This window comes from Chenopodium album, chromosome 15 (assembly GCF_948465745.1).
Source record: "Chenopodium album chromosome 15, dcCheAlbu1.1, whole genome shotgun sequence".
NCBI lineage: Eukaryota > Viridiplantae > Streptophyta > Magnoliopsida > Caryophyllales > Amaranthaceae > Chenopodium > Chenopodium album.
Window position 1 is genome coordinate 49,576,612 of NC_137848.1, and position 20,278 is coordinate 49,596,889.

Genomic DNA, 20,278 nt, shown 5'->3' on the forward strand with positions numbered 1-20,278 from the left:
ATTCCACAACCAACTACCAATCTTGAACATTGATTTTTTTTCCACTATAAAAGGATGGAATGTATTATCTTAATTAAACTACTCTAACCTTAAAAAAAAAAAAAAGTTGTTTAAACCTCATACTCTTCAACACAAAAATATGTCACCTAATACTAATATTATTATCTCTTATATCAGTGTTCTAGTTGTTGCTTCCTATGTTGCTTATGCAACTGATCCTAATCAGCTCCAAGATTTCTGCGTTGGGGTAAATAATCCTATTGATGGATGTAATGTTCTATCTCTTATTTTAAATTATTTTCATCATATTCAACACTAACTTTAAGTTTTAACACGCATATATGTCACCTAATTAATTACTAATCATAATACTTTCATGCTCTTTTGTTCCTAAAATATTGCACTTCTTGCATTTTCGATTCTTAGACACTCTCTTATTCAACCACATATGTATTATAATTTAGACGAAATGAAAAAACGTCTTATGAAATGCTGTTAGATTAATTGGTCTCAATATATATATATATAATATTAATTTCTTATAATTTTAAATTTTTAAGGTTGAAAGTTGAGTTGTGATAGATCTGTAAACCTTCCCCTGGTGCAATATTTGAAAAATAAAAGACCGAAAAAGTATAATAATCCTGATCTTTTCTTTCATTTTCTTTATTTACACAATTTTAAAAATATTAGTATATATATGTATGTAACAACAAAATTAATTTCATATCTATCTAATATTATTATATTCATATATTGGATGTCTAATTTAATTATTGTAGAATTATTATAACATATTTGTCTCTTCGGAGACATTTGATAAAATTGGAACAATACGGAAATTATTATATCAGATTTTGTAAAGCTTTTACTATTATATGATCAATGTTATTAAATTTACTTGGCAAAAACATGTCTATTGAGAACTAAAAAGGGGAATGTTACAAGTACAATAACATAAATAAATCTAGTGTATTGGGTTTTGATTTTGAATTGTTTATGGATGGCTTTTAACTGTTTTGATATTTTTGTACATTATAACTAATTCTTAACGTAAATACATGAAAGGGTGATTAACATGATTAAGTTAAGAGTACATTACACTCCGTTTTACATCTATTCCATTATTTTAGAGATAATATTATTTGATCCTTACTTCGTTTGGGGGTATGATTTTCTTAATTATTACAGTATTTGTGAACGGATTGTTTTGTAAGAATCCAATGGAGGTGACAGTGGACGACTTCCTTTTTCAAGGGCTAAATATACCAGGAAACACAGACAACCAAGTAGGCTCCAATGTCACACGAGTTACCGCGGAGAACCTTCCGGGTCTAAACACCCTTGGTATATCTCTGGCTAGGATTGATATCGCACCTTATGGTGTTAACACTCCCCACCATCATCCTCGCGCCACCGAGGTCCTTACAGTGCTTGAAGGAACCTTCTACGCTGGTTTCGTAACCTCCAACCAACCAAATGGTAATAACAAGTTATTCTCCAAGATACTTTACAAAGGAGATGTTTTTATGTTTCCTCAAGGCCTCATACATTTTGAAACCAATATTGGGCGTACTCCTGCTGTTGCCCTGTCTGCGTTCAGCAGCCAAAACCCGGGTGTCGTTACAACCGCCGCTTCTACATTTGGGGCCAGTCCACCCATCTCAGTTGACGTTCTAAGCAGGGCCTTCCAACTTAGTCCTGTTATCGTAAGGAACCTTCAGTCACGCAGATTTCAATGAGCCCCTAATTTTAAAAATTTGGAGCTCAGACTGATTTTATAATAAAACGTTTGTGTGTTTTGGTATATGCTTGTCCATGTATAATAGACAAGTGATGTAATGATCTTTGTTTCATATGTCGTTTGATGAAGCATATCCTACTAAACTACTCTTGTTTGAATAAAGTTGTAAAATTGCGAGTTTATGAAGTGGACTAATTAAGCACAACTCCTTTGGGCTCAGTAATATACATCACACTATGAGAGTGAGGGATAGGTCAAGTGGTTAGAGCTTCCCTCAACACTTTAGGAAATCTTAGGATCGATTCTCATCCCCCGCCCTTGTAGCTCACTCAACGCTAATATATATAACAATAAAGTGCAACATTTTCCAAAAAAGAAAACTACACTTTATGTGCAACAAAACCAAAATTTCTACACTTAGTACTTTCTCTGTCCCTTATTTATATGTCTATTTCAAACATTTATAACACATATAACAAAGAGAAATAGACATATAAATAAGGGACGGAGAGAGTAAAATTTTTGTGTGAAATTACAAAAATACCCTAACTTAAACTCAATTAGCACATTAAAATAAATGTTTTTAAATTATTATTGTTATGAAATATTGGGTGGATGCCTATTATCCTTCTTGTATCATCCAGAATATTTTAGATCTAGGGTTTATTGTTATCCAAGCAAACCCTAGTTATATTATATGTATATATACCCCCATCGTATTGAATAAAGATATACATAGGCTAATTGTATTTCAATCTCTCATGTTTCTTCTTATTTCATAACACGTTATCAGCACCAGTCTAGCCAATTGAGCAAACGAAATTAGCATCATTAAGGTTAGTGTATATTTTAATTCTATATTTATATTTGTTAGATTATGACTCGAAATCTAGTAGGGTAGACTTTGAATGCAGATATCTCTCAAACTACAAGTGATTTTGAGCCGATTCAAGTTGGAGGTGATAGCTTGGTTCAAGAGATTTCCAACGATAGGTCATATGCCCAATTCCGATAATAAGAAACGAGAAAGATATAGTCGTTTTAGGAAAACCTAACGAAGCTGGAAATTTGCCACAAAGGTTGTGAGCTATAGCTCTATGCGAGTGAGCTATAGCTCGGCCCTATGAGGACTTGCGGCAGGCATGAGCTAGCTGTTGAGCTATAGCTCGGTAGTTCGGTTTTTCTAGGATAATTTATGGAATATTTTCTAAAATTATATCTTTTCTATGACGGCTATTTGAATAAACTTGGGAAACAATTTAGGGTTTTTATTAGGGTTTCTTTGTGTTAAAAAAGTATCCTTTAGTTGATCAATTAGATCATACCTTGTGAGCCATTACATTTAGGACTCCTTGTATTATTCTCTCGCTCTTTCTCCATTATAGTGAAGAAACTCTCGAATCCCCACCCATGGATATAGGTCTATTTTGACTGAACCACGTAAATCCTTGTACTGTGTTCTTTCTTTATCTTTTTTTTTATTGCTTTTCTCATTCTTATTTTTCATTAATTTGTTCCACATTAATCAAACACAATTACACCCTTATTTCCTATCAATATTATAGATCATATACGCATTGTCATCATTAAAGTTGGTGCTTAGGGAGCCACAAAGGGCAGGTGATAGAGAAAACGATCACGTAATATATTATAGATCATATATGATTGTTTTTCGTGAAGGTGTTTCATCATTAAGTATTTATATTTTATGCCTTGACTTGTCAATTGTGTGCGTTGGCTCTAGATGATGGGCAATAGGTTGATTAAGTTAATTTATTTATTTTTGTGAATGTATTTTCGTAAAATTTTTCTATACAATACACCATATCAATCCATATTACGGAGAATACATGGCTTGTGATCATGCATGTGATTTTTCTAGGTTCTTTATATTGGTTATTTAAAAGTCTTTCGTTTAGTTTTTTTTCTACTTTTATTTATACTCTACAAGTCTACGTCGATCTTTTGCATCTGTTTTGTTTTTCTTTCACTATACTGAAAATATTTACAACTCATGTTTTGACAAGCGCTAATTTATTTACACGTGGTTTGAAAATTTTTCCATGGTGGCATCATGCATGTGATTTTTCTAGGTTCTTTATATTGGTTATTTGAAAGTCTTTGGTTTAATTTTTTTTTCTACTTCTATTTATACTCTACAAGTCTACGTCGATCTTTTGCATCTGTTTTGTTTTTCTTTCACTATATTGAAAATATTTACAACTCATGTTTTGGCAAGCGCTAATTTATTTACACGTGGGTTGAAAATTTTTTCATGGAGGCGAATGCACGATGCTCCGTGCATCCGTTTTTTTTTTAAAAAAGGTGGATTAAACATTTAGTTGTTCAGTAAAGAACTTATAGTTATTTTGTAAAGAATATCTAGCTATTTTATAAAGAATATCACCTATAGTTGTATTGTAATGAACATATAGTTGTTTTGTAAAGAACATATAGCTATTTTATAAAGAACATCCATTTTTTTTTAAAAATTCTAAAGAACATTTGTAATATTAATAATTAATGTCTTCTTTATCCAGGCATGTTTTATGAATTACTGGTATTTTTCATGTAAGACAGAGGCATGAGTGGCTGACTAATGACTTTTACAATTGCTATTGTTTTTTATTTTAATGTGATTTTTATTTATAAGCTAGTTAATGTTTCATATGTGGTCTTTTTTGTTGGTTACTTGGTTAATAATTTTTATGTGGCCTTATAAATTGGTTAATGTTTCTTGTAATCTTAAGGCATAAATTCTTGAGAAAAATTGTAATTTTTTTTTTCTTTCTATGTACTATGCAGGGACTATAATTAATTACATCAAGCAATGGGCTAAAGGAGGAGAATAATAAACTTTCAACTAATGTCAAAATTATGTGTTTAGTGAACACACGTTTAGCTATAAGTAATGATTGAAGTTGTAAATTTTTTTAAGTGCAACATTATGTATATGTACTATTGATTTTTTAATATCAATGAAATTTCCATTTATTTTGTCATTAACATGTGGATTCATATATATATTTAGTTTTGCTAATAATAATTCATATATTATTATTATTATTATTATTATTATTATTATTATTATTGGCATTAGGTATAGGGAGCCGTGACATTAGGGTATATGCAATGTGGCATTAAGTATAGGAAACCGTGGCATTAGGTATTATAGATATTGCCACGACAATAATGTTGTTGTTGCATCAGCTATTAATCTAACGCAATGGATCATTGATGTCGTGGCATTAATATGTCGTTGCATTAGACCTCTTGCAACGCCAGCAGATGTCATGGTACATAGCCGTTGCATTAGGCCTAATGTCACGGATTTTGACGCCTAATGCAACGGATTTGGGGGTTACAATAGGTCAAAAATGTAGTAGTGAATAAAGAACATGATAATATTAAAGAACATTATTCATATAGTAATAATGTACATTTGATATAAATGATCATGTAAGTATATGAAAAAAAAAACATTTTACTGTATTATAATATACATTGTATTATATTCTAATGAACATATGTGTTATAATGTTGCTTACAGGTTTAATGTACATTGTATTATTTGGATCATGCAAGTATATGAAAAAGAACATTTTATTGTATTTTAATGTACATTGTATTATTTGGATCTACAAATTATTTTGAATTTGTCTATTTGCTTGCTTTCTTCTTCCAAAATGTATTAATTGGTCGATCTTCTTCAAGACCTTCATTTTGTTTCTCATTGCAACAACAAAACCACATAAATCGCAAATTAATTCCTAATAAAACCAAAAATTACAATTTTCAGCCAAATTTATAAAAAATAAACACTCAAATTCAAAATAAACAAGTATGAATGTCGAATCTGGTCTTACCTTTCGTTTTTATCTGTCATGTTTTGTTTGGAGAGAGAAAGTGAACTTTTGGTTTAAAAAAAATGATTTGTAATTAATGTATGGTAAAAAGAATAATTACAGTACTATTTATCTATTCCTTATATAAAAAATTTCTTTAAAAAAAATATACAAAATTGTTGCACAAAAATCTCGTGTACATTATAAATGAACATTATGTTCTTTTATACGAAGTATATGTCCATGTACATTATAAATGAACATTATGTTATTTTTATATACCCATGTACATTAGAATATAACTGCATGTACATTCTGCCTTTTTATAATTTTGGAGCGGATGCACCATACGGATCATGCATCCGCCTGCACGAACCACCCATTGCACATGGTTGAGTTTCCCACAATTAAATAAAGTAGGTGTTTGAATTACATCCATTAATAAATATTATTATAATCTCTTATTTGTGATTTATTTTGTGTGAATTTGTTATGGTTTTTTGTATGCGCGCTCCCCAATTTTGTAAAACGTATTTAGTGGAAAACATTTTGTAGGGCATGTTCACATTTACTGAACTGAACTGAACTGATTGGAGCTGAACTGAATAGAGCTGAAATGAATATTTTATGAGAGAAGGAAATTAGGAGCTGAACTGAACTAAACTGAACTGATTAGAGCTGAAGTGAACTGAAATTAAGCTGAAGTGAACAGGCTCTTAATGTATACGGGTTAAGCAGTATGTTTATGATAATTTCAAATTATTTTTACTAAACAAATATTTTTAAGGTTGATCTCAAACTTGCATAAATATATTGTTCTCGTGCCCTTTAATTTAATGAAAGGGTTCTTAGGGAATTCACCAGTATAGATAGTAAGTTCAATTCTAATTTGGTTGGTTAGCTAAATATGTTTTTTTTTTTCTTCTAAGAATACTATGTGGACTTATTAATATAGAATAATGTATGACAATGCGTTTTCTTTCTATAATGACCACTCATTCATTTTATATAGTTTTTCAAATTTTCGTTCCTTATGTCTTCATCATCTCCTTATTCTACTTGCTATTAAAATATTCAAGTAATGTTGCAACTATTTGTCTTTCTTTAACTTTCTTTAGTTCCACTATCCCTTTTTCCTCTTTAAAATAGTTCACTCCTCCCACATAACTATGTTTTAAAACATGTAATTGATAAAGTACAAACATTAGTCAAAAGTAAAAACATTTCAACTAATATGAAATGAAAACAATATATTGATTATGTTGGATATGGCCCAAATTTTATAAGATCATTATTTTGGTGGAGTATTGTGCATATTTTAGAGGCTTACGGAATAATCAAGTAAGGTCATTACTTGCTCTTGATTTCTCTAGAATAATATCCTACTTGAATGTTCTAGAGCATTATTGACATTGGAAGCTATTAGCTAGAATATAATACATGGTTCGTGAATTTTCTAGAACATTATGGATACAAGAATGATGGAGGAATTTCTAGAATATTCCGGCCATTTCTTCCAAGCTCCATTTACACCTATAAATATAGGTCATGGACATTCAATTATTGAATACAACACAACACAAGAAGACATATCATACACAAGCCTTTCTACATATTACACCTCCTTGTACTATTTACCTTCTTTAAGAATCCACTATTCCCACTTTGTAATACTCCTTAGAGAGTAATATAGAGAGAGTCATATGTAATATAAACCCTTAAAGGGATACTTGTACTCTCCTATTTTAAAATAATGGAATAAAAGTGCTCGTCATTACATAAAATCGTGTGTTCATTTATATTAATTATCTTGCCAATTATCAATTCAATATATACTTCTCATTTTAACACATCTTCACTTCCGCAGTGCACTCACCAAACCTAACGGATTAAAGTATGCTTAGTGATGCTATATTTCCCTAGGTTAAAAGTAAAAAAGTATCAAGTAATATGGAACGAAAACACACTCTTGAAATGGACAAAAACAGATTCTAATCACCCTCTCTAGATTAAAAGTTAAACTCAAAATTATTTCTAAATGATTAGGCGGGAAGTCATGAAAACTCCACAGCCCCATTGGATTAACAGCTCCGTTAGATGCATCACCTCCAAAAAAAGTGTCAATAGCCCAGTTCTCATCAAGGTAAGGCATCTTCAACTGGGATTCGAGATCAGCATCAGGCAGCTCCGACAGCTCTTTTCGTTGTTCTCAACAGGCACAACATCTCTTGATGTCTATTTCATTTTCTTGGTTGCATTTGCGCTGTCATCACTTTAGAGAGCAGCTGAAAAATACAAGTATCTCTTGGATTTTCGAGCGGTTCTCTCTTTAATTAAGGTCAGAACAATCAAAGGAGTTACTACCTTCATCTGAATTGATCCCAAAAAGGGAGTTAAACGGGTTGACTGCTACCTCTTCCAGAGTAGGCATTGGGTTAAACTACTCAATCTGATTAACTTGCAGCTTCTCCTCCACAAGAGCAAAATTATTGTAATACACATTCTGATAGTTGTTCATGATGTTGTGTGTTAGCTAACATGAATGTCAAAATTATATAACCTGAAATAAAAACCAAGGACGAAGTATAATTAGCAAATCCTTAATCTTGCTTTGTGTAAAATATACATTGTATCAAGTTTAAGTTCAATTATTTTCAGTCGTTAAAGGCTTAAAGCTATATTGATAGCCATCCTCTTACAAAATTACTGCCTAGGGTGACACTTGGGTGGGTGTTGTTATTATTCCACCCGGAGTCTGAGACTTGAATGTTAGTGCCAAAGAAGTGGTCACTTGTATTGATATCCTACTATAGACTTTGTTTTAAAGTAACAAGCTAAGTAAAGGTACTAGAATCTAAGTGCACTCTGATATGGAGCTAGACATGTATTGTTTTGTGACTTGTGAGTCATAACCTCATAAGCTTATATCTGTTTATAAGAATGATGATAATAAACTTGTTATAATCATACTAGGAAAGATGGAGCCAGTTGGGGCTTGGGGGTGTCTTACAAGCTACAACAACATAGGTGAATAATCAATAATGGTGTTTGTTTACCTTTGCTCTCTTGTTTTGGTCCGCTTGTTATTTGTTATTTTAAACTGCCATCGTATCTTATGGATTTTCCGTTGTAAATTTTGAGAATAAGGTCTCCAGCAACTTGGGTTCTGCTACTGACAGCTCTCTTTTTGAATTTGCAGTGATCAACCATCAACCAGCAATGCCAAAAATCTTATTGGTATGTGAATCTTAATTTGAGTATGTAGTCTAGATCTGATTGTGTGTGAAGCTTGATTTGAGTTATGCGATCTGGATGTACACGTAATTAAGACATTTCGCAAGTACTAAGCTGGTGCAACTTTTTGTCAGTGGCTGGACACCTAAGTATCCTTCTAGCGTTCATCTACTAACAAGATATGTTTTTGCTTTCTCCTAATTTCTGTCGTTAACATGTAAGAAATTAAAATGAGCTCAGTTTTTATGCGACGGACTCTGTCTACGGGAAAAAATAAGTGGAGGATTCGTGGATGAGTCCCAGCTTGTAGTTGGTGCAACATGAGTATTCCGATTTCAGTTAGCTTGCAGAAGCTTTTTATTTTGAATGGAAATTAAAGATGTAAATCTGTTGTGTTATTTTGTAGATGTATATATAATACGAAAATTCATTAAGATTAACTAGTACTGTACTTTATCTTGCTGATTCTCTGCCAAGTAGTTCTGCAAATTGCAGTGAGTTGAAGTGTTGAACCATGCAATACATTCTAGATCCAACAAAAGTCCTGCACATTGCTAACATGCAGTTTCTGTGCAGATTATTATCAAACTATAATACAACAGACCTCTCCTGACAATGGATCATTAGTGAAGCTTCGAAGCTGATCACGCTTGTCAATCCATTTAAACTGCGCTCTTATGTTACATTAGCAAAGATTTGACCAATTTTCTCAGATAACTTCACGATTCTTCAATCCTTCCCTTCGAATTGATGACACTCATTACATACAACTTAGAAGCTATACAAAATCCTTTTTACAGGTTATTTGGTAACATAAACATAGTCTCCTCTGAAGTCCTGTTACCAGGTATATAACACCAATCGTACAGCTCCTAAACAAGGGAGAGCGTAAGAGGTTGCATCTTTTCCAGATGCCCGAAAGAGTTGCAGCAGAAAAAAAACATCAGTTTGCTTAGATGTGGACGCCAATTCTTTGAGCAACCTGAATCCAAAAAAGTCGGTTTTAGAAGCAACATACTGTATGTGGATTTCATTGCTCGTCTATTTCCCTATCATATGGTCCATATGAATAAATTTTCTCTACCTTTTCTTTTCTAAGCTTTTCCCAAAGTTAACCCTTTAATTAAAGGAAAGCATACCCTCCACAAGTGATATGTCTTTATCAGATTGCAAAGTCTTGCTTGAACATATTGAATAATTGATAACTTATCAAAGTCCAATAGCATTTTAAATTCATTTTTTGTTCTCCTTAAAAATCTAAAATCTTATGGATATAATATAGTCTTGCGTTCATGTGGATGGAACGATACGCCGCACCATAACTATCCTTAACCACAAACAATGGAATTTGTAAATTATTAAAGATATTGTTTTGTCCGTTTTAAAATACGGGAGAAAAGATAATTGTACAAGCGACTAAATTAGCATATTGAATTTTTTTAGTAAGGTTATTCTTTGAAATTGGGACCCATACCCTACCTGTCTATATTCTTTTATTTTCTATACATGTTTAACCTCCCTAATCTCCGCGTTAATCTCCTATGTTATTACACCGTTATGCTTTCTAGGACTGAAGTAGTACTAGATATGGAATTAGTGACACATTAGAAGAGCAAATACCTCTTGGAAAGAATGGACCTCGCTTCCCCAAAGCCACGCGTCACAGCCTGCATCTCTAGCACCCCATATATCGTTTCTACGATCATCACCAACATGAACAGCATCCTCTGGGTTTACACCCAGAAGATCACAGGCCTTCAGAAATATTGTTGGATTTGGCTTCTCAGCAGCAACCTGTTTTCAATATTTCACAGAGATGCACTTCTATCAGTTACAGTAAAATAACAGTTAAGTGAACATTAAAAGGCAAACTAATAAGCCTTCTTACTTCAGCTGACACAGCCATAGCATCAAACCAATGCTCACAATCCAGAGCCCTCAGTAGAGGCCTTAACCGAGTATCAAAGTTTGAGACAACGGCCACTTTTACACCCGCATTCCTCAGAGCCTGAAATACTTTCCCTGCATTCGGATCACAAAGCTGCCATGCCTGAAATTAAATACATAACATCAGCATTGATCCCAAATACGCGTGTAAGTTATACTATATACGGTTAGACATAGAACAAAAGAGCACTAAACTGATTAGTGCCCTTAACCCACCTTCTCAGTCATAAAGTAGTTGTATAGCTCTTCAAAGTACTGAGCATTCGAGCAGCCTGTGGAAGACGAAACAATGTATTGCCAGAATGGTCTGCCATCATCAACGTATCTGCACAGAGAAGGTTCATTATGATTAATCCCCGTACTTCAAATGGTTAAACATACTATTTCATCTTTAGTTAATGCAATCATTGTAAACATCCATCACTGTCATAAAGTGGGATATCAGGACCACAATGCATAGTGTTGTAGCCATCAAAATCCACTTATAATGTAACTTTTGTCAAATTAATTAGAGTTGTTTAATTATCAAAGAAGTTTCTTCCTTTTATGTATTTTAATCTTAAAATCATGAAAAACTTGAATTATAAAATAGATAAGAACGACAATAATTCCACTTTTAGTTGAATTTTAGAGGTTCGGGATAAAATGACATCTGACATGTACAATTACAATTCAAGGGACATAATAAAAGCCTTCTTTTTACCATGTAATCAAGCTTTCATCTATTAGTAGTATATGAAAGTAAATTGACTAATGAACTATTGAATTACATCCAATGTCCAAACTTAGGATAGATTACACTCCATATTATCTCAAATTGGAACTTAACTTAAAACTTTTTTCTTTTTTCAAACAAAAGGGATGGCAAGAGGGGGCTACCGGGATCAGATTCAAGAATAGGGAGGTAATGGAAAGCTTCCGTGGTATCTCCTTCCTAGATCTAGTGAATTTTATTCACACTCGTAGTGTTTAAACAACGGTGTCTAAACACTACGAGTGTAAATTTTATTCGAATATAGCAAAATCAGAATCAAAATCGAATGGGTGACAACTTTTCGAATATGTACCCTAGATCGTATAGAATAAAGTTATCCAAGGTCTATCTAGTAGTGTGACAAAGGAATCAATCAACATTATTAACACTTGAAAGATTCCTCTTTCTTATAATTAGTAACAAAGGAATCAAAACCATCCATTAATAAGAAGTACTCCGCAACAAAAGGAAAACAAGTTCAACTGTCAACATGTGGCATCAAAAAAATTAATTAAGTACACTGCTAGTCTGCTACCGTGAATCTTGCAGAAGAACTTGTTACGGGGTCTACTTTATTCTTTTTAGCCAGTTTCACATCTTTCCAACTACATTTTGGATAAGGTTTCACGAACGCGAAAACCGATGATAAAATGATAAATAAACTACGGAGTACCAATTAACATTAGACATTGATACATACCATGACCGAACGTGTTTGAGTGTTAGTAACCCTCACACTTCCGCAATTTTTAAAAATTCGTGACTTGTTCTCTTCCATTATTAGTAAGGGAGGTTAGCAGTGTCGTATTTTAAGGATCAACCAAACATTTTCCGAAAATATAAAAATTTGTGTATACGTACTGTATTGTTTATTAGCACACAGAATTCAGATATACAGGTGATACCGTAATACTATATATGGACCACATAACAGAAATATAGAAACTACCACAAATACAATACTGCTAGTCTGCAATTCATGACTCTCATGACACATAAACTCAAACAATGAACAACAAAAATTGTAAAATTAAGAAGAAATATTTCCAAATATAAATGTAATGAAAAGTAAATCATATAAATCCATTATAATTAAAAGGAAAAAAACAAAAAAAGGGAAATACCTGAGACGTGATCTTCCCCAAGGTTGACCATAAGCCCATCTGTATCTATTCAATATTTCATCCTCTGAATATTTCACTCCATACTTTTCTCCCATCTGCCTGTATATCTGCATCCCAATTAACAATATTTAATAAACTCAAATACATCTAGAAAATTAATATAGATAATTTTTAAAAACTATCAGACGATTTGTCACCTCTTCTTAGTTATTATCAAAATGTAATAAATCAAAAATTACTAATTAATGATAAACATTAATCTGATTTGTACCTAATAATACAACACCTAATTATTTCTTTAGTCCAATTTCAATAAAATAGTCACTAATAATGCAGCACACTAATTATAAAAAATATGCTACTCATATCTCATGACCAATAATTTAGACTGTTTCAATTTTTTTAAATGCAAATAACATTTGTTAATCATTATGTCTAATAAAAATCTTATTTCACTTCATGTGTTAACAATGATTTGATTGCTTTAGCTTTGTGACTAGTGTGAAACCCATATATTATAATGCTTAAAATTGTGCCAAATGTTATGGTCAAGTAAATAAAAACAGAAAAAGTATAATTAATTTAATAAAGAAAATCAGAGTACTATAGCAAGATTGTATAGCACAATCAATGGAATTGTAGTTCTAGTACATCTAGGCCAGGGCGCAGACCCTGGCCTAGTTGGAAGTAAAACTTGATGAATAGACTACGACGAATGGCGAAAACATAGTACAGTATTAGAAAAACACCTGAGCAGTGGGTTGAGCAGGGACAAGGAGAGTGCCAACAGCATCAACAAAAAGAGCTTTATGAGTAATATTTCCACCATACAATGACTTCCTATAATCTTCATAATCTTTCAACCAAAACCCCATTGATTTTGATCCCACCTCCGTCGCTGTCGCCGCCGCTGTTGATCCCCAGCATTTTTGTTGGCCTAAACTGGTGTTGATGATGCTTTTGCTGCGGCTTCTTTGTAGTATTTGTGAGATTATTTTGTTTCTTACAACCATTTTTTTTTTTTTTTTTTTTTTGAAGAATTTGGTTGAAGTTTTCAGAGAATTATATGTATCTCTCTGTTTTTTTTTTGTGCTAAGAGTTATTATGGTTGTTTTCGAGATAGAAAGCTAAGGGAAGAAAAACAAATGGTGATCTAAGGAACAATAATATAGGCTGTTAGAAAATTAAATGGCCTTACAAGTGCAGTGGTATTACGAAAATGCCCTCGGGATTGAAGTGGATAAGTCGTCTATTCCGTTATTTTTACTTAGCTCAATTGACTTTTGTACTAGTCACATATCCTTCTTTGACCGACTTTTTTTGATTTATATACTCTGTATGAGAAATAACATAATGCTATGAGATCTTGTTAGGATTGTCTGAATAAAAATTATCATGACTAATATCCAATTTTTGTACTCCATAACTTTTATCTATTAAAAGCTTAATATATTAATGGTTAAAGTTGTGTATTATTGACAAACAAGATAAGTAAAATAATTGAAGAGAAGTATATATTATTAAAACTTAATGCATGACATTAAATGTTATTTTAATTGCATAAAATAAGGATTTTTGTGGAGAACTACCTTAAATAACACAAGTTTTGCAAATAAGGTAGTTCCCTACAAATTTTGACCATAGTATAACAATTGTTAGCATCAGTAGTGTTTGAACAATGAACATGTAACTTCATATTCATTAAAACTTAACTTATACTAATATTCTAATGATACAACTTAAATTTTTTTTTGTTAAAAACCACATTATAAAATCATACTAATGTGAGAAGCCATCTTTTTAAAAACGTTGTAGTAAATCACTTAATAAAAAAAAAAAGTGATATTGACCATTAACTTCGACATTGACTATCCAAAGCAACTTACTAGAGCCACTACCACCACCGTACAAATTAAAAACAACCAACGGTCGGTGAACACTGCCTACACTGGAGTTTATGGTCTACATCACATATTGCAGCCATAGTCTAGAATCTACATCACACCGGCCGGAGTTTATATTGTACGAGTAGCATTTTAATTCATTTTCAAACCCATTTGTTCGATTTTGGTTTAAATCAGGTCGAGTTTTAAGATTTTCTTCACTATTAACGGCTTAACACCCAACAGATTTAATTATTGAGGGTAATTTGGTAAAATAAGAATTACATTCATTGACGGCCTTTAAAACCGTGAAAAGGGGGAATCAAAAATAGGAAAACAATTATGTGGCAACCAACGAGCTAGTTATAAAAATCCTTGTCATCAATTATCACACATGCTGTACAAATATTGTATACTTGTAATACAATATATTTCCTTAGTGGCCAGATTACCCATTATAAGCCTATTGCCCTATTGGGAATCTGCTGGCTGCTTTTCTTCGCATTCCCGCTTCTCATTTGGATTGTAGTACGAACTGTGAACTGTGAACTGTGAACTGTGAACTATGAACTATAAGTATATGATTAATATTCATTAAACTGTTGGAACAATTATAGATAAATGTGCTTATGAGTTCATAAATGAGGTATGCTAGAAGTTGAGGAGGATTAGTATAATGATTATACTTAGATGTCTAAAAGTGACAATAAAAGGCAAAATTGACTAATTTGTGTTTCGCCATGGTTGACAGGGGCACTCTGTAAGGCAAGCACCAGTGACAATAATGAAAGGCAAAAATGCTGAATTGCTTTTAAGTTTCTATTGCTGCACAATGTAAAATCATGTATGTTTGATTTTTGTTATCAGATTTGTGGGTGTTGGTAACTTTGTTTATATAAGTTATTTTTGCTGTATTTTGAGTAGAAATGAAGAATAATGATTTGTTATGGTATTTTTAATTTTCATTAAATATATTGTTTATTCTTGCAACTTATGTAATTTTTTTTTTTTTTGCTAGCATTGATATCAGAGGGTGATGGCTCCGTGCTGATCAGTGTGCTACAATGGTCTGTATTATTTGAAGCTCGTCGTATCTACGAGTATTTGATTACTGTTTAGATATTGGGTATTCATAAGGATAATAAAGATAAAGGAAAAATAGGGAATATATTTTTAATTTATTTAGGTCTTTGGTATTTGGGCTTTGACATCGCTTTTAAATTATTAGATAAAAAGTATAATATTTCCTTTCATGGTTATTTATGGTTGCTACTTGCTAGGGTGGGGTTCAATTTTTATTGTTTTTTTTCTAAAAAGTAAACACATGTAAAAAAAATAATAATAATAATAATAAAAAAAAAGTAAATAAATAAAATCACCCAAGTAGGGTCATTTAGACATTTACCCCCCCCCCCCCTCCCACCTATAGCATCCGCCCCTGCTCCACTCACGGCTCATTTGGTGAATATAAGTGAAAATAATAGTAATACATCAATTTGTATGGGAAAAGTTTCATGTCAATGTCTAGTGTATTAATTTCATCCTCAAACATATGTTAATCTTCTTTATTTATTACAGTAGTTTATTTTTAGTAGTATTTGTAATCAAATTTTCTAAGGCTACACCTGGGTGCATGATGCACCTATAACTATTTTGTTCTCATTTTGATGATTGTTATTCATTTAATCGTCAAATGAAGAGCAAAAACTAACATTAGGTTAATTGGGTGCACGATATATCTTGATGTATATAACAATTTTTATTCTAAGACTGCATTCAATGTTTTGCAAATAGTAGAACTATTAAATAATAGATCGAAGGTAAAGGGTATAATTTATTTTATTTACGTAATAAAGCAGAAGTATAAAAAAATAAGAACACGCCCAAACGTAAAGAAGGAAGCAAATTCAAAGTGAAATTGTAAGGAGTATATCAAGTATGATTTGATAATTTAATCTAATAATCAAAGAATTATGAATAATGGCCCTCTACATATTTAAAATACTATATATTCAAATTCTCTATCATAGTAACCTAATAATTACTAATTAACCAATCAAATTGAAAAACAAAAATCAATTGATTGAAACATCAAATTTGTAAATAAACTTTATCTAACTAGACATCCAATAAGATCAATCTTCAAAAAATTCAAGTAGTCGTTTAGTGAATAAGTACTTGAAGGATAGTGATTAGTGGCTCTTAGGTGTAGATGGGAAGATCAAAAGTCATACATGCTTAAAGTCAAGCATCACCACAAATAATTTTTGGAAATTTTAAACTTTTTTTAAAAGATATACTATACTTATGTGTGTACAACCATACATGTAACGATTATTACCCAAGGATCACACGTCTACTCCCCAAGACTTATTACGAGACTAATTAAACTCACTCTTATTGTCATCACTTGAGTCTTAAACTAAGGTTATCACATGGGATTTTTGGATGGAATCGATCGATCTCAGACTTATTCAACAATAATTTCATGTGATGGCGTTGTTCAATATTGATGAATATGTATTTAAATAAATCAACGTGTTTTGTTAACTAAATTAACGTGTTGTGTAATGTATTCATATGCCTTTTGAACATCTCTTGAGTAAGTTGAGTCCCTTTCATTCTCGATCTTGAGAAAATTGAATTTTTCCTTTGTTAATTTTTCCTTTGTTTAGTTGTACTATTTTGGTTTTTATGTTGGCTAATACACGCATAATTTTAAATTTTATATCTTTAATCATGAATAACGTACATAATGAATATGTATGTGATACGTTACAAATTTAGCGATTGATAATATGCATGAATACGAGTCCAACATTGATTGCAAAATAAAACCTGTGGACAAGATTAGCTAGACCACCATCGGAGGCAACCACCATCTACTAAAGTCAAGTAGCTAGGCGTTTAGTGCCAAAAATCAAATATACTACGTGAATGTGTATGTGGTTCCTAGTATAGAGAAAAAAATGGGTTGGACACACTTAAGCATCACCACAAATTATATATGAAAACTACTTTAAAAAAAATTTGAACTTAGTTATGTTACACATTTGACATGACAATGATATATCTTGCTTAATGTTGTCAAGGGACCTTTCTCTATCCCAATTAGTGCACTGAAACATTCATTTGTTATTATACTTGGTACTCCGTATATGTAACCCATGTAACATGTTAATAAATTAAACCTAATTAAGATATCAATTACTATGCTCAATTAATGATTATAATTGGACTATGATATCATGTGAAGGGTGATAAAACCCTTACGTACTTCACTAAATTAGCAATCTCACTATGATCCAAAATTAAACTATATGTCACTATAAGAAAAAAGATTAAATAGGACGACATAAATCGATCAAGGAGGGCGAGTTGTAATTTGCCTTGTTAGTTTCTATCAAGGAGGGCGAACTTATAATCGCTCTTTATTACAAAGCAAAGAGGGCGAAATTTACTTTCGTCTTTCTATTTCAAAGCAAAGAGGGCGAATTTAATTTTCGTCCTCTATTTCAAAGCAAAGAGGACGAATTCCATTTTCGCCCTCGTTGGTCAATAGCAAAGAGGGCGAATTCCATTTTTACCCTCGTTGTTCAATAAACATTGTACGAGTAATAAAATAAAACAAAGGTTTTTAAACGTTTTCTACTTTTCTCTATCAAAACAAAAAGGCATGAAAAATTAAACGTTTTCTCTCTGAACTTATTCACCGGCAAAAATGTATGAACCCTAATTTTTTTTTCCTACTCAAATTCTACTCAAATTGCTACCTAATTCTCCGCTCTGATTCTCACAAATTGCTACTCTAATTCTTCGCTCTAAATAGACGTTCAGATTTCACACATTGTTGCTCCAAATCATTGGTCTAAGGGCCTATTCTCATAAGTTGAATTTCAGTTAAGTTAAGTTAAGTTAAGTTCAGTTTATTTTCAGTTCAGTTCAGTTCAGTTTATGTCTAATGATATTGCTAATGATATAAAACCAAATTTCATTCTTTTAATCTCTTATTACAACGACAATAATAATAATAATAATAATAATAATAAAATTAATCTTTAACAATAATAATTTCGTTTTAGCTTTTACTTTTTTTTTTTTTAATTGTGTTAATTTTTTACAAAGTGTTTTGTATTCTTTTGTCATAATAATATTTTATTTTTTAATTAAATAGTATATGTTTTTAAAATGTTTTGGGGTTTCATGTTTTTAATATATTTTCCATAAATATTATAATTATATAGTATATTTTTCTTAAATATTTTAATATGTATATTTGTATATACACATATGTATAATATTAAATAATCAAAGATCACTAATCCGTAGTTAAAAATCACTAATTGATAAGTTCAGTCCAGTTCAGTTTATTTTCAGTTCAGTTCAGTTCACTCCAGTTTATTTTCAGTTCACTCCAGTTCAGTTCAGTTCAGTTCATCTGAGTTTAACGTATGAGAACAGGCCCTAAGTCGGTCAGATTGCAAGTCATTCAGGTATCTCAAAATTTTGGTAAATTTTGGCTCAAAACTATGTGATTAAGCTTTTGATTTTGTAGGAATTTGTTGATTCTCGAAATCCTTGCTCTAAATTTGTTGATTTTTTGGTCATTTGGTTGATTTTTTTGTCAATTTGTTCCTGCATGTTAGTATTGCTCTAAATTTGTCAATTTTTTTTGTCAATTTGTTGATTTTTTTTGTCAATTTGTTCCTGCATGTTAGTATTGCTCTAAATTTGTCAATTTTTTTGTCAATTTGTTGATTCTGCAAGTTTTTGGGAGTTGTTATTTATGCAAGTAATGTAAGATAGATTATGGAGAAGCAAATGAGGATTATTTGTATTTTATCAGCGGTTTATCGAATCAATTGCTTAATTGATTGTATGAGCTATTGATTACTGTGAATTGTGATAATCGTATTTTATCAGGATTATTCGTATTATATTTCTTTCTGAAAAATCAATTGCTTAATCGTAATTTCCCCTAGGAACTTTTTTAGTACCTCAACTCAATGCCTTTGCACTTGCTGTTTAACTCCGCTCTTTATACCAGTGACTAGAGGTCATGAAAACATAGAAATTATGGATGAGGTATAAGTTATCACATTAAAATTTAGCAGAATGGGGAAAATATAGATGGAAAAAATGTCATAGTGCCCGTGATATAGTTAAAATTTATGTTTTGTGGAAAAGTTGAAAATAAAAATTCAAAATCTTGTTGAATAAGTGTTATATACAACTCTTTCTTTGACCATATTGTTATATGCTGTATTTTTCCATGTTCTTTAAGACATTTTCTTAACAATCACGTCATTTGAGAGGATTTTCTATTTTTACGTGGAGTGATAGATACTATGATTTGATTTTGCAAGGAATATTAAACCAAAGTTGCAGAATTAGAAAACTTAACATTGTGGACAATCTGTAGCGCCAGAATTTGGGCATTTACATACTATTATAGTGTGCTAGAGTTAGAATCTTAGTTTAAACCTCTTTAACTTTTTTGTATGCTTGATGCATTATTTCATGTAATTTCGTGACCCCAGAACTAATAAGAAGTAATTGGAAGTTGCCATATAAGTGTACAACTCTGAAATCTCATTAACAAAATTTATATCACTTATTGCTCCCCAAATCCTCTGTTCAAATTTGCTCAAGCTTTTATAACTCCAACTAACCTTTCATTATAAAGTAGACATATATAGTAATGTTCTGCTTAATATAAAAATATTTACTTTTCATTATAAACTTTG

The 20,278-nt window shown here is 31.5% G+C and overlaps 2 protein-coding genes and 1 pseudogene across 2 annotated transcripts; 1 reads left to right on the forward strand and 2 right to left on the reverse strand.

Moving 5' to 3' along the window:
* The first annotated feature begins 139 nt into the window (after positions 1–139).
* Positions 140–1,742, forward strand: LOC145582457 (germin-like protein). The gene is made up of 2 exons (XM_081639452.1): positions 140–269; positions 1,192–1,742. Exons 1-2 carry the CDS (start codon positions 140–142, stop codon positions 1,740–1,742), a joined length of 681 nt encoding a protein of 226 aa, XP_081495578.1.
* Positions 1,743–7,513: 5,771 nt separating this feature from the next.
* Positions 7,514–8,696, reverse strand: LOC145581360 (uncharacterized; annotated as a pseudogene).
* A 536-nt stretch (positions 8,697–9,232) lies between these two features.
* Positions 9,233–13,782, reverse strand: LOC145583275 (uncharacterized). Its single transcript, XM_081640487.1, has 6 exons — positions 13,398–13,782; positions 12,649–12,755; positions 10,987–11,095; positions 10,712–10,873; positions 10,444–10,617; positions 9,233–9,805 (listed from the first exon to the last, which is right to left on the reverse strand). Exons 1-6 carry the CDS (start codon positions 13,659–13,661, stop codon positions 9,776–9,778), a joined length of 846 nt encoding a protein of 281 aa, XP_081496613.1. The 5' UTR covers positions 13,662–13,782; the 3' UTR covers positions 9,233–9,775.
* Positions 13,783–20,278: the final 6,496 nt, after the last annotated feature.

Coding starts and splice junctions, on each gene's coding strand:
- LOC145582457 (XM_081639452.1), top strand. CDS start 140: ATGTCACCTAATACTAATATTATTATCTCTTATATCAGTGTTCTAGTT. Junction 270..1,191: donor AAATAATCCTATTGATGGAT/GTAATGTTCTAT, acceptor TAATTATTACAG/TATTTGTGAACGGATTGTTT.
- LOC145583275 (XM_081640487.1), bottom strand. CDS start 13,661: ATGGTTGTAAGAAACAAAATAATCTCACAAATACTACAAAGAAGCCGC. Junction 11,096..12,648: donor TGGGGAAGATCACGTCTCAG/GTATTTCCCTTT, acceptor TTCTCTGTGCAG/ATACGTTGATGATGGCAGAC. Junction 10,874..10,986: donor ACTACTTTATGACTGAGAAG/GTGGGTTAAGGG, acceptor ATTTAATTTCAG/GCATGGCAGCTTTGTGATCC.